This window comes from Trichosurus vulpecula, chromosome 5 (genome assembly GCF_011100635.1).
Source record: "Trichosurus vulpecula isolate mTriVul1 chromosome 5, mTriVul1.pri, whole genome shotgun sequence".
Classification (NCBI taxonomy): domain Eukaryota; kingdom Metazoa; phylum Chordata; class Mammalia; order Diprotodontia; family Phalangeridae; genus Trichosurus; species Trichosurus vulpecula.
The window spans coordinates 46,249,770-46,264,609 of record NC_050577.1 but is presented as its reverse complement, the minus strand read 5'-3'; the positions used below and the strand labels follow the sequence as shown (position 1 = coordinate 46,264,609).

The window sequence follows — 14,840 nt, the reverse complement described above, 5'->3', positions numbered from 1 at the left end:
GGGAGCCCTGCTCGGGTTAGATCAGCGATGGTTACACGATTCAGCCTGTGAATGGACACCTACCCTATGACTGATTGATGTCACAGAGCTTAGCACAGTGCCTGCCACATAGTAAACAATTGTCATTGCTGTGTGTCCTTTGCTGTCAAAGGGGACAATTAAAAAATGTTTGTTGACGTGGATTGTTGACTTAAGCCCAGAAATGATGAGGTCTGATTCAATGGAATGAGTGTTGGGGAATGTTGGAGGACCTGGTTTAAAACACTGCCTCTCTCACTTACTACCTGTGGAACCATGGGAGACTCAGTTTCCCTCTGAAGATCTCCTTTCCTCACCCATCAAATGAAAGCATTGGAGTATTTTACCTCCATGATGGCTTCCAGCCCTGGATGGGTGATAGTCTATGAAGCACACACAGGTCCAAGGGGCTGTATTAATTCTCCAGACTCCAAGAATGCTCCTCTCATCCCTCACTGCCCCACAATCCCCCACAAGGTGGTAAAATCCTATTGGATTTTAAATCCTATTGCATCCTAAAAATCCTATTGGAGACAATTAAGGCAGATAGGGAGACCTGGCTAGCACAGTGTAAGGAGAAGGGCTGTACTTGTATCCATGACTCCAATCAATCAGGCTTCCTTCCCCTATGGAAGCAGGGTAGTGGATAGTGCATTGGGCTGGAATCAGGGTAACCTGGGTATGAGCTCCATCTCACACTAGCTGTGAGACCTTGGGCAAGTCACTTATCCTTCCTAGGTCTCAGTTTAGTGTAGTACTTCACTTATGGGGTAGTTGTGAGGCTCAAGCAGACCAATGCATAGAAAGTACTTTGCAATCCTTAGTAACTTGAGTAACTGAGCTTGAGTTTCCTAAGGGTTGGGCAAGATGACCTGTGAAATCCTTCCCAGTCCTAAATCCTATGGGCCTGCGATTTCTATAGTCCTGGGCAATAGTACCTTATATACATCACCTCACCTGAGTTAAAATCTGGCCTCACACACTTCCTAGCTGTATGACCCCAGGCAAGTCACTTCACCCTGTTTGCCTCAGTTTCCTCATCTGTGAAATGAACTGGAGAAGCGAATGGCAAACCACTCCAGTATCTTTGCCAAGAAAACCCCCAATGGGGTCATGGAGAGTCAGACGTGACTGAAACACTGAACAGCAACTTTTATTGTTGTCATGACCGTGCCCTACAGCTGATAGATCAAGAAGCATTTATTAAGCCCCTTCTCTGCGCCAGGCCCTGAGATAGAGATAGAAAGACACAAGTGAACCATTTCCTACCCTCAAGGAATTTATGTGCTATTGGAATTAAAATCCAGATCAAATAGGTTTGAGATGAAGCAAGTCAGGAAAGGAATGTATTTTATATAGTAGCTATCAAATAGGCTCCACCAGTGTCTTTCTCTGGTGCCTCATTTTGGTGGGGAGGGGATCCAGGGTTCTCAGAATCTATGCTGCCAGAGCGTAAGCCATCCAGAGTGGAGGAGCTTTGAGCCTAGTGCTGGTGATGAGCTGCCTTTTGTTATCCGAGGAGTGTGGGAGAGTAGAAGAACGCCAGTCTGGGGGCCAGAGCACATGGGTTCAAATCTTGATTCTGCTTCTTACTACATGTATAATCTTGGCCAAGTTACTCATGGCCTCTGACCCTAAGTTACTTTATCTTTAAAGTGAGAGGTTTAGACTAAATGATCTTAACGTTGTCCCCCACTCAATCTGTGAAGCAAAGCTCCTGTCTAAATGCTGAGGCTCATCGCTAGGCTGACTGTGGGCTGATAAATTTCTCCCTCACAGGCCCTCTCAAAGACCACCCACTAAACCCTAGCAAGGACTCTTAATCTGGGATCTGTCATTATTTTTTTCTTTTGATATTTTGATGACTGTGTTTCAGTGTAACTTGTTTTCTTTGGAATCTTTTGTATTTTATTTCATGCCTTTAAAAAGCAGTATTCATCGAAGGGGACTATATTCTTCACCAGAATGGGGGTGGGGCCAGGGGAAGGGCTGTGATATTGAAAAAAAAGAAGCTAACTCTTTCCCTAGAGGTTCTGTCCCTATCCACAAAATTTCATATTCTTGAAGTATTGAAATATTATACTTATATGCACTTAGGCTTGAATCTTGAATAATATCTATCATCAATATTATTAATATGAAATGTTATATTTATTATATATACACTTAGTAATAATAGCAATAATAACTAACATTTAGCTAGAGCTTTAAGGTTTGCAAAGCACTTTATAATCTCATTACTACACCCTGTTGCCTGAAATGGTTAAAATTTAACTTCCAATAGACATTTCTCCTCATTCTCCACTTTGAGCTCCTATGCAAGGCATTCAATAGGAATATTTCCCTGTCAGATAGACCAGTATATTTCAGATGAGTCCATTACATGTCATACTCAGTCCCTTTTTCTATTCTCATGTTTATTAAGCCTTCCCATTCTGAAGACGTCTACCACTGACTCAGAATGTAAGTGACACCAGTAATCTCATCAGCTCTAAGGAGATAAAAGCAATGATTTTGTATTCTTGGGGAGAAGATGCTATAAGACGGAGGCTTTTGAAAACACAGGTTTTCCTGTCAAGGAGTTTTCAGCTGTCTCTCAGGCATCTCCTTCTATAGGGAAATATTGGTCCCCAGCCCTTCCTTTCCTCATTTCACTTTTAAAATTAAACCCTCCATATTCCTGGGAGCCTATTCAAGATTGTTTTATGAGTCAGGAAGAATTAGGAGTAGTGGTGAAACATCCCCCCACCACTTTTGAAAAATCTGTTGAATTTGTCAAGCCAGTAAGCATCTTTTTGTCTTGTCTAGGAGGGAATCCAAAAAATGCATTGAGAGACAAGACTGGCCTTAGTTAAAAGAAAAAAAAATTTCTAGACTCTCACTTGAGAGACTGAGGAGGATGATTGGATTAAGTCTTTGTTTCTGTTTTGCTTTCCTTAAAGACCTCTCATTTAACTCTTTTATCTCATTCTGCAAAGTGAAGGCAACAATTATTTATTAAAGACCTACTATGTGCTAGTCAGTGGTAAGCACTGGGGATACAAAGAGGGCAAAAGACAGCTCTTGTGGATCTCAGAATCTAATGAGGGAGACACAAACAAACAACTGTGTACAAATAAGCTACATAAAAGATAAACTCAGAGGGAAGACACTAGAATTAAACAGAGATTGGGAAGGGTTTCCTGTAGGAAGTACTACTTTAGCTGAGACTTGGAGATAAGGAGAGTGTTCTAAGCATGGGAGTCAGCCAGTGAAAATACCCAGTGTAGGAAGATGAATACTTTATAAAGTATCCCATCAAATTTGTTGTTGAATCACTTCAGTCATGTCCAACTCTGCGTGACCCAATTTGGGGTTTTCTTAGTGAGATACTGGAGTGGTTTGCCATTTCCTTCTCCAGCTCATCTCCCAGATACCCTCCACCAAAGTCCTGCTTTGGTGTCTAATTGTGATGTGGAAGGGAAGGAACCCTGGGTCCTCAAAAATGATTAGTCACTAGAATGTGATCTCAATTGGGAATTCCAGATTGGAAGGCTTCTAGTCCAAGCCTGGTAATGGGCATAATTTCTGTTATCATGGCAGTGTGGTGGAAAAGAAAAGAATGTTGCCTTTGGAGTACCCACAAGAGATAAAGGCATGAGAATATACTACTGTCTTCTCTCTGTGCATACCCAAAAAGCAGACTGACAATGATGAGACATTTGGATAGGATCAGAAACTCACAAGAGAAATGCAAGTAAAGTCTTTCAAAATAATCAGTGGGTGCCTATATCCCGTGCTACCTAAGAAAAGTCGAGTCAATAAGGATGGTGGGAAGAATGCTCCTGAGACTGGTATTACAGTCATAGATTTTGTTCTAGAAGGGACCTTAGACAGAACACTCTCTCCTCACAGAAAAGGAAAACAGTCCCAGAGAGTTCAGGCGACCTGCCCAAAGACAGGCAAGGTGTAAGGAAGCAAAGTCAGGATTCCAGTCAGGTCCCTAGACTCCAAATTTCAAATTCTGCCATCTTTCAACCATGCCTAAGTCAAGAGACCTGAGTTTTAGTCCACCCATCACCAGTCCTGCGGTGTTAGGCTAATCACTTAGCTTCCCCTCCTCAGTTTCTTCAGGTATGTAAATGAGGATAAAGGTAGCTGGGTGGTGCAGTGGATAGAGCACTGGCCTGAAATCAGGAAGATCTGAGTTCAAATCCAGCCTCAGACACCTACTAGCTGTGTGACCTTAGGCAAGTCACTTTCCCTCACTGCCTCAGTTTCCTCATCTATAAAATGAGCCGGAGAAGGAAATGGCAAACCACTCCAGTGTCTTTGCCAAGAAAACCCCAAATGGGGTCACGAAGAGTTGGATGCAACTGAACAACAAAAAACAGCAGCTCATCTCATGTAGGGAATCACATGAGAGCATAGAATCCCAAAGTCAAAAGAAACATCAAAGGTTCTATTCTCCAATCTGTGCAATAGCAATGCATGTGTAATATATAATATTATTATTAAGAAAGTACTATGTTAATAAGGCAGTTTTCTTGGAGCTGCCACTTGGTATTAGCACATGGAAAGAATGATGGTTCTGGTGTCATAAGGGACTCAGTCCTGTCTATGTGTGACCTTGAGTCACACACACACACACACACACACAATCCCCCTGGGTCTCAATACCCTTGCCTCCATTCCCAACTTTCCCCTCTTCAAAACTCTTATTACTGAGGGCACCACCATCCTCTCAGCCTTCAGGCTCAGAACTTCAGTGTCCAACTCAATTCCCCATTCGATCTCAGCCCGCATATCCAATCCATTGCTGAATGCTGTTTCTACCTTCACCACATCTCTCCCATTTCCCCTTCTCTCCACTGCTCCACTCTCCAGCTGCTCCCCTGCTGCAGGCCATCGCACCTGGACTATTGTATATAATACCTTCTCATTGGTTTCTTTCACCTGAGTCTCTCTTCAATCCCATCCATTCTCCACTCAGATGCCAAAGCAATTTTTCCAATGAAATGTTACCCAACTTGTCCAGAAATCTGTACTAACCAATCGATTAACAAATATTTATTAATGCCTAGTACGTGCTAGGTGCCTGCCCTCCTAGAGCTCACATTCTAACTCAGAGTTCCCATGGCTGTCATTCGTCTCTTTTGTTTGTAGGTGTACCTGACCGCAGGCACCGTCTACGGGTTAGAGGGCCAGCTGAATGAACTGGAGGATGCTGCCCGGAGAATCAGCAGCACCACAGGGGAGTCAGAGCTTGCTGAGCTGGAGGACCAAGTGGCCACAGCAGCAGCCCAGGTGCACCACGCAGAGCTGCAGGTGAGAATGTCTCTTCTACTCATCGCCAGCTGGTAATAGTCCTGAGCCCGTGAAATCAGGAGGTGTCAGAGCTACAAGGGATCTTAGAAGTAATCTAGTCTAAACCGCTCCACCCACTTTACAGATGTGGAAACTGAGGCCCAGGCAGAGAGAGATTGATTTGCCCGAAGTCACGGGAGTGGTAAGTGACAGAGCTAGGTCTGTACTATGCCATGTGCTTCTTCTCTCCCTAATTCTGCCACCCTTCCTATCATCATCTCAGTAATAAGTATCCCTTTTCTGTATTCCAGGCTCTCAGCAAAACTGCAAACCAGCTGGTTGTCTTGCTCACCTAACATAGCTTTTCCGCAACCATATCCCCTTTCCCTGGCAAACAGGGCCCTCAACTTATGTCTTTCCTTCTCTTTAAAAACATCCTCAGAAAGGAATTCAAGGAATCCATTTAAATTAAAGTAAAAATGTGTGATAGCTACTTGTGCTCCAGTAACATAGCCATGGAAGACCCTTAGTTACCTTTGTATTTCAATGAGACATCAGAATAAGACTTTAGTAGAGGACAAAGTCATGCACATATCAAAAATATGTATTATATGCAGTAATTTTGGGGCATAAAAATTGTCCCGATGCCTTCTTAGAGGTTCTAACAGCATGCTAGAGGCCTCTCTGGGAGTAATTTAATATTCTGTGTAGTCTGTCTATCCATATGTTATCTCTTGCTGTAGCGACCTCCATTTCTGATAATATATTTCCTAGATATATTTGTGTGTATGTGTGTTTCTCTCTGTATGTGTGTGTTTCATTTCTCACAAAGAAGTCATCATTGGTGATATCTTATTGCCAGCTTAGGCTCAGTAGGTGTCTGATCATTGTGCTTTAGGTCTCCAGTAATTTGGAGACCTGGAAGACTTCGAGACTTAGCTATTTGGAAATTATTGTATTCCATGATATGCCATCAAATAGAATTGCCAAGAGCGTATTGATCTGTAAAAGGTGGGGGAAAATTTATACCTTTTTGGTGTAATGTTCACATTTAATACATGAAACTTTTGGAAGAATAAAATAATCTATTCCAAGTTTTTTTTCTTATTTTATTATATATTTATATAATTTATTATATATTATTTCTTATTTTTTTCTTACTTCTAGTGTTCCTTTAGGGGAAGATTATGTTGATCTTTACACTCTGGGAATGTAAACCTATTGAATATAACATGGTTAATTAGTCATGGATTTATGTATTTAGAAGACTTTTAATGGTCATATTCTCTTCTTTTTGCCTGCCTCCATTTTTCTATGCTTTAAGATTTCAGATATTGAGAGTAGGATTGCAGCCCTGACATTGGCGGGGCTGAATGTGGCTCCGTGTGTCCGTCTGACAAGGAAACGGGATCAGAAGCAAATGAACCAGGTGCTTTTACTTTCTTTGTCAACATATTCAGGACCTGGAGAATTCCAGGAGGCGGGGGAAGTTTTTTGGCTTTGTAAAAAATAAATATGTTGATTCTTGTTCATAGGTACAGACCATTGACACATCAAGACAGCAGAGGAGAAAACTCCCAGCCCCACCAGTGAAAAGTATGTTTTAAAGACATCATTGAAAATTAACTGTCTAAATTGCATGATTCAAACAGGAAGGGGAGATTGGAAATGAGAAATAGTGGAGAGCTCACTTCTGAATAATTCTCCCTTGGAGAACCTTTCAGCCAAGGCTTCTCAGTAAACCTTGTCCCTCACTTACTTTTCAGATGAGAAAACAGAGGCTGCTTCACTTACTTCTGTCAAAACATTTAACCGGAATTTCATACTCCAGGGGTCTATGACACAAAGGACTAAAGAAAGAAAAAGTACTGCCAAGGACTTGATGGTAAATTTCTCCCTCCTCCTTGTCACTTTCCCAATGGATGTTAATTCCAGGCCAGAGCGCTTCTCAACCTGAATGTTGGGAACCATGGCCCCTCTTTATATGGAACCTCAGTGTCTAATTCACAGAATGACAAATATACCCTCTTGTATTGTTAGTTACCTTTCTTTCGATCAATTAGCAAGCATCCTCTGTTTGGAATTCAAATTCCTTCACCACCTGGATCCTTCCTACTTTTCCTTACCCTGGAAAGTGTAAAAGAAACTCTAACACTTCACAATCCTCTACACACACTCCAACTCAGCTCCCCTGGCCCACTTGGTGTTCCTCCTACATGACACTCCACCTCCCATATCTGAACCTTTGAACTGGCTGTCCCCCATCCCTGGAACATACTTCCTCCTCACCTCTTACTCTTAGCATCCCTGGCTTCCTCCAAGACTCACCTCAGATCCCACCTTGTACAGTAGGTGCAGGTGTATGTTTCTTGTACATACCTAGTTATTGGTATGCTGTAGCCCCAATTAAAATACAAGTTACTTTAGGGCAGGAACCGTATTTTTGCCTTTCTTAATATCTCCAGCACTTTAGCATAGTTCCAGGCACATAGTAAGCACTTAATAAATGCACACACACACACACACACACACACACACAGTGCTTACTATGTGCCAATCATTGTGTTAACCACTGGAAATACAAAAAAAGGCCAAAACAGGACATTCCTCCGGGAGCTTACATTCTAATGCCATGTGTTCTAGGGTATGTGTCTTAGCTGCCAAAAAGACTGCGAGCTCTTTAATAGCAGAGCTTGCTACATCTTCAACACTTCTGTGCTTGAAGGTCACATCTTAAATAAGGAAATATGACCCAGAGCACCTGCTCCCCAACAGCTTAGAGTCTAGTTGGAGAAATAAGGCTTACCTGCATGAAAAAATAATTAACACCAGGCAGTATATACTAAATTCCAAACAAGTACTATGGGAGTCCAGAGAGAAGAGATCTCATTTGAGCTGGCTGGTCAGGGAAAATGAAGGGGAAGGATTTGCCCTAGGCCTCTAAGAATGGCTAAGATTGAAACCAGGGAGAGGCTTTATGAGCATTACAGAAAATTGGAAAAGCAGGAGCCAAATACAGAGGCTGCCTAGTCCTTTAAGCTGTCCCTCATAGAGCCACAGAGCTTTATAATCAGGAATATTTTCCCATCCAAATCTCCCTGTTCAGGTGTAAAATATTTAGAGGTTTTTCAGTGCCTGCCTCCTACATAAGAAGATAATTTCTATTTTCTTACTTTAAAAAAAAGCAAACCATTGATGGCGAGGTTATCATCTCCAAGGAGTTGACAACAATCTGTGTGCTAGTATGTTACTGTTATATTTTTTATCTGCCAACCCTTGACTAAAATGAATAGCTTGAGCTTAATTTATTTCCCATTATTTCCAATTTATTCCCCATTTATTACCAATTCCCAGTTTATTTCCCATTATTGCTATGTGCCAGGCACTATGCTAAGTGCCGAAGATCCTAAGGAAAGCAAAAACAAGGTCTCTGTTCTAAGGGACTCACATTCTAATGGGGCTACAACACACTAAAAAGCTAGGTATATACAAAATACATGCATATACACATGTGTGTGTATATTTATATATATAGACATATGTAATATATATAGGTACATACAGTATCTATGGATAGATAGATGATAGATAGATACATAGATGGATACATAGATACAGAGAGAGAGAGAGAGAGAGAGAGAGAGAGAGAGATGCTTACTTCTACCTCACCAGCAGCCCTGGCCTTTTTCAAGACTTAGCTCAAATCTCACCTTCTATAAGAGGACTTTCCCAATTTCCCTCTGCTGTTAATGCCTCTTTGACAAGATTCCCTTTATTATATATCTATTTGTACTACATTTTTATATACTACATGTATTTACTATACATTTATATATCTACATACTCTATATATTTACTATATATCTATACCATATATGTAGATATTATATAGATTATATCTACATCCACTATAGATAGATATAGATATATAGTCAATGGAATCTCATTAAGGAAGCATTAACACAGCAATGCAAGGATCTACAACAATTCCAAAAGACCCATGATGGAAAATGCCATCCACATCCAAAGAAAGAACTATGGAGTCTGAATGCAGATTGAAGCAGACTGTTTTCTTTTTTTGTTTTGTTTGATTTTTTTTTCTTTCTCATGCTTCCTCCCATTTGTTCTGATTCTTCCATACAACATGACTAATGTGAAAATATGTTTAATAGGAATGTATATATAGAGCCTATATCAGATTGCATGCCATCATGGGAAGGGGGGAGGAGAGGAAGGAGGAGAAAATTTAAAACTTATGGAAGTGAATGTTGAAAACTAAAAATAAATAAATTAACTTTTAAAAAAGGAAGCATTAACAGCAGAGGTGGGGTTGGGATAGACCTTTTGCAGAAGGTGAGATTTGAGCTGAGTCTTAAAGAAAGCCAGGGACTCTAGAAGTCAGAGGTAAGGAGGAAGCATAATCCAGGGACAGAGGGGAAGGCCATTACATAGGTTTGTCATGACTATGGACACAGATTATATAATGCTTCTAAAAGCAAAGTTCATATTGAGTAGGGTTTCCCACAATCTGTGAAGCTTTTTGCTGGGGATATTAAATTCAAATAAGCAAACATTTATTAAGTATCTACTGTGTGCAAGACTTTGGAGGCATGCCCTTGCCCAACCCAGGAAGAAAAAGGGACAGTGCATGTAAAACCCTTTCTCGGAACAACTCCTACACCTATGGTCCTCAGACTTTCCAATCTGTGTCCCACACCCTGCTTAAATCATCTGTGAACAGTTTAAAAGCTGCCATTTTGTCCTGCAGACCATTGCAAAACAGCTGTTCAGAGCACCATGATTGCTTGTCTGTGAAAGCTTCTTATAAAGTCCAAGAATAAAACAGGAGGTTCAAAAACCAAGTAGGTTGGCTTATCCCTTATAAGTCATCATCACCCCCTCAGCAGATGTGTAAATTTGTAACTTCCCCTAAACTCTTTTGAGTGCCAGTTGTGTAAAGTCTCCCCAGGAAGGGGCCAGAGCAGGAGCATAAAGATTAGAGCTGGTGGACACCATAGAAAAGTCAAGCTAGTCACATGTCCTTTTACCAAGTAGGCATAGAGAGAGGCCAAGACTTGCCCAAGGTTGCTAAGTGACTAACAGATTGAAAACTTCAACCCCAGGCTTTCCACTGCCCCATTCAGCCCCTACATAGCTTTCTTAGGTTTTATAGTTTCTAAGATATAGGATCAGAGGGCTGGAGCTAGGATCCCAGAGGCCACTATGTAGCTTGAATATACCTCTATGTGTCCACATTATCAAGCTCCCTGAAGCCAGGGATTATTTCATTTTTTATCTTTATATACTCAGCACCTAGCACAGTGTTTGGCACATAACTGCTACCTAATAAATGTATGTTGATTAATAGAGTGACCTATTCTAACTGCCTCATTTTACAGAAGGTAAAATTGAGACCTAGAAAAATTAACTTGCCTAAGGTCATACCACTAGTAACCATCAGAGATGGGATTCAGGAAGAGTGGCTTTTTCTGCTGGAGAATTTTTAGTTGATTTTTCAGTCCTTATCCATTCATTCTTTCATATCTTCTTCTTCTACAACCATTAATCAACACCCTTCTGTCTAAAATAACCATATACTTTTAGAGTGGCAAAATAAGGCACAATATATCATTTGGGAAAATTCTGGAGAAGGTGCAGCACTATCTAGGAGACTTAGTAGATTGTGTAAACATCAGCATTGTCTTTGGACTTTAGCCAAATAATTGTTGCTCCTGATAAGAAAGACTTGTGAAGGAAGCAAGGGCATCATAGCACAGTGAATAGAATGCCAGACTGGAAGTCAAGAAGATCTGGGTTCAAATCCAAATTCTGACACTTACTAGCTGTGTGACCCAGCATTGTACTGTGGAAAGATCAATGGCTCTGGAGTCAGAGGAAATGGGTTCAAATCTTACTAATTAATACCTAATACCTGTGTGACCTTGGACAAGTCACAACTTCCAGTGGCCTTGGTTTCTTTCTTTGTAAAATGATGGGGTTGGCCTAGATGACCCTGAGGCCTATTCCAGCTCCTGGGGCAACACTAGGACTTATCTATTATACCAAGCTATAACAATGGAAGGAGTCTTCATACCGCATGCCAACCAGCAGACCTTCTATCTATTTGGTCACTAAGAGAGCTCTAATGTAGAAATAGCCTGGAGTTGTTAGATGGATGATCACTAGCTTCTTAGACATTTTTACTTTTGCTAAGTGGCCAATCATCTGTTCAATATTTTGCTAATGTGTCATTTTCTCTCTCTCTTAGGAACCAACTCTAGGATCCGCCATAATGTTTTAGTGGTACACAACTCTACTGCCAATCACACACTGCCTCCAGCTGTATACACCAGTGCCTTTCTTGAACAGCCATTGTATACAGTATGTCCCATAGAAAATAGGCCCCAGAGGAGCATCGCTTCCTCTGGGAGCAGGGCTTTCTTTTCGTCTTGGATACCTCACTGAGAAAGTTGTCCAAGGCTTCAGCATTCTGGTCTGCTAGTGGGAACATTGCCTTATGTTCCTTCGAGACTCCAGGAAAGATACTAAGACACTGAGTTTCCAAAGCAAAGCTCTTTGTTTTACAAATGGCACTTTTTTTCTCCTGTCAATCAATTGTGCTAAAGAATGTCGTCTTTTAAGATAATATATGTGGCTTTTTTTTGGTAGCCCTGATTCCACCAGATGTCTATCAAAATTCTATCTGGTAAAAGAGAAAACAGCCATCCTACTGGCCCCTTAGTGCTCACAAAGACCTCCCTGACTTATGCATGCTAAGGAAAATGGACCTGGTAGTGAATGCTAGTTTCACTGATGTTGGGAGTAGTAGGGGTGCAATTTTCATTCTTAAAAACAAAAAGAAAAAAAAGCTACCAGTGAGCAGAGGCATCTGTCAGTCTCCTTTCCGTCTGCCAGGCTTCTGGCTCATGGCTCTTACAATTATTTTTGTTAGTTTACAGTCACAAATCATGATGTCATATTCCACCAGGATGGTCCCTAGTGAAATGAATATGGCACACCTAAACAAAGACATGCATTTGCTCTTTATCTCCATCCCAGGGACTATCATGAATTCTAGGCAAGTCACTGGTACCTTGACACTTTCAGCAACAATTGGGGATTCATTCATTAAATTAGGTGCCCATGGACCTCCTTAGGACTTAGACTTTCCCAACACCAAAGGAGAGAAAAATGTTGGGAAAAAACAGCCCATAATTCACCTTCTGAGCATTATCCAAAATCAAGGGTGTGCAGCTTAGTACTACGGTTAGCTCACACATTTACAATATACAATACAGCTTCCAAAGTGCTTTCCCTCTCTGTGGATGGTAAGCAGTAAAGATACTAGTATCTCCATTATGCAGATAAAGTCACCAAGGCAGAAGTAAGACTCCAATCTAGTCTTTTCATTCCCAAGTCCAGGGCTCTTTCTGCTAGGTAAAAAAATCTATTGGGTAGGTTCTAATAGAATACAAAAGATAAATTGAACTCAAAATTACTTACTGAAAGCCAGTTGGAAAATAATTTTTAGGACTCAAAGTATCAAATTGTTTCAAAGGAAATGCTAAATACCTTTTTAAAAAATTACCATAAGCAGCGTGACTCCAAATTATAAGTGTAACATCAATAAACTCTTAAGTTACTCTGGGCATGTGTGAACAGCAGGAACACATACGAAATATATGTCAGCTTGCATTCTGTTCACAAAAACAAACAAACCTAAAAATTTCATTCAATAAAGTGGGTCATGTTTATTCATGTTATTAAAGGAGAATCTAATTAGAAGGGTTGAATTAATTGGGATGACTAAAGAAAATCTCCCTTGCACCATTTTTAACCTCTAGATGATTGGTTTGTCTGTTACACCCGTTCCCCAATCTTGATGGCTGCCAGTATGAGTCATGAGCTGACCCTGATGGTGGTTTGCATATTCATCTAATTATAATATTTACTACTACTGTATATGTGTTATCCAACCTAAAAGACTCATTTGAATAGAGTAAATCTTTAGCTTTTGTTCCACTGGTATAATTTAAAACAAAATGGAGAAGAAAAAAGCCCACAATACAAAAAAGTTTGGAGTTCAGAATAGAATGTATTCCATGAAGAGGCATGAGAAGAAGCTACTGTTGTGTTAGTGTTAAAATATTCTGTCTTCTTTGACAAAAATGTGTCCTGTGTAAGCATTGCAAAAAAACAAAAAACAAAAAAAACTGCTCTATGGCATTTGAATTTTTACAAAGGTTTCCTTGTGCCAAATCTGTGTGAAGATTTAATTTTATCATTCAGAAAATCACAAAAGCATATGTTCTATCAACATGGAGGATTATTTTGTCATCAAGTGATTTCAATCTTTAGTGTTAATATTTATATTTAGATTAATTTTTATAAATGAAAATATTTTAATGGTTTAAGAAAATTAAGATGCTTTAATGATTTCTTTAATGAAGTCTGAGTACAAGTTAAGCTTGCCTTCATGTTATCTGCATCTTTGCCAAGAATTACTGTCGGGAGAAGTGATAACAGAGTAAAAGTCATTTATGAAAAATAATGTCTGTGCAGATGTGACTTTTTTTTAAAAGGATGTAAGCCAGCTACACACACACACACACACACAGACACACACACACACACACACACACACACACACACACACACTTAAAGAGGTGCATGCTGGGTACTCTCAAGCTGGAACTACCAGCACAATGAGTTTGACTGATGTTTTTCCCAAATCTATTTTTTTTTGACCAGATGGACTGATTGTTTCAGCCTCAGGGAAACAGCCTTAAGTTTTTCTCTGCATCCATCATGCAGTCAATGCCAACGCCTGTTGAACTGAATTTAATCACAGAATGCTTTCCCTCCTGTCCTTGAATGACCTCTCAGGTTAGACAGCTTGCATCAAGTCTGATGTGAATAAAGAAGTCCCAGAGCCCTGGGGCTCCTAACCTGGAGCTCACTGTCCTTGGATAGATTTTGGGGGTCCATGAACCTGGATTTGAAAGACATTGGATCTATTATGAGGAATGAAGGGGAAGAAGCAATGACTTGACCCAGGAGCATTCCATGGAGCCCTGCAGCTTCCCAGAGCTCAGATGTTTCTGGGACCTTATTGTCTACCCTTTTTTTGTTGACCACCAGCCCTAACTATTTCCTTCCCTGACATTCACCTTCAGCTTGCATTGGAATGTTCCAGTAGCATGAGCTGAACTCTAGATACTAATAGAAGCATGGAATCTCTGCCTAGTTTGGTGTCCTTGTAGGAATCCTGAGAGGACAGGACTCTGGTTGGAAGACAGGCTTTTCCCAGATGCCAGTTCTAAGAAATCAATAACTTCAGATAAATTACACCTGTTTGTTGAGTAGAGATATGGCCAAGAAAAAGATGCCTGGTTTTTGTTGTTTTCTTTTGGTCTAAACCTGTGATTATATTAGAGTGAAGAAACCCCTCCAAACAGCACAGATTAGCAACTTCTCTGCAGCTTACAGTCTTAGTATGTTAGGGAAAGGAGAAGTTGAATGACTTGTCCAAGGTC

The 14,840-nt window shown here is 40.5% G+C and overlaps 1 protein-coding gene across 2 annotated transcripts in view; it reads left to right on the top strand.

The window, feature by feature from the left end:
* Positions 1–13,343, top strand: part of LOC118851980 (myosin VIIA and Rab interacting protein) — a 93,345-nt gene extending 80,002 nt beyond the window's left edge. For both annotated transcript variants that reach the window (XM_036761591.1, XM_036761590.1), the window contains exons 10-14: positions 5,164–5,325; positions 6,629–6,733; positions 6,840–6,900; positions 7,071–7,189; positions 11,573–13,343. In XM_036761591.1, the coding sequence (XP_036617486.1) occupies positions 5,164–5,325; positions 6,629–6,733; positions 6,840–6,900; positions 7,071–7,189; positions 11,573–11,605 (480 nt within the window). In that variant the 3' untranslated portion in view covers positions 11,606–13,343. The remainder of the gene's footprint in view (positions 1–5,163; positions 5,326–6,628; positions 6,734–6,839; positions 6,901–7,070; positions 7,190–11,572) is intronic.
* The last annotated feature ends 1,497 nt before the right edge of the window (positions 13,344–14,840 follow it).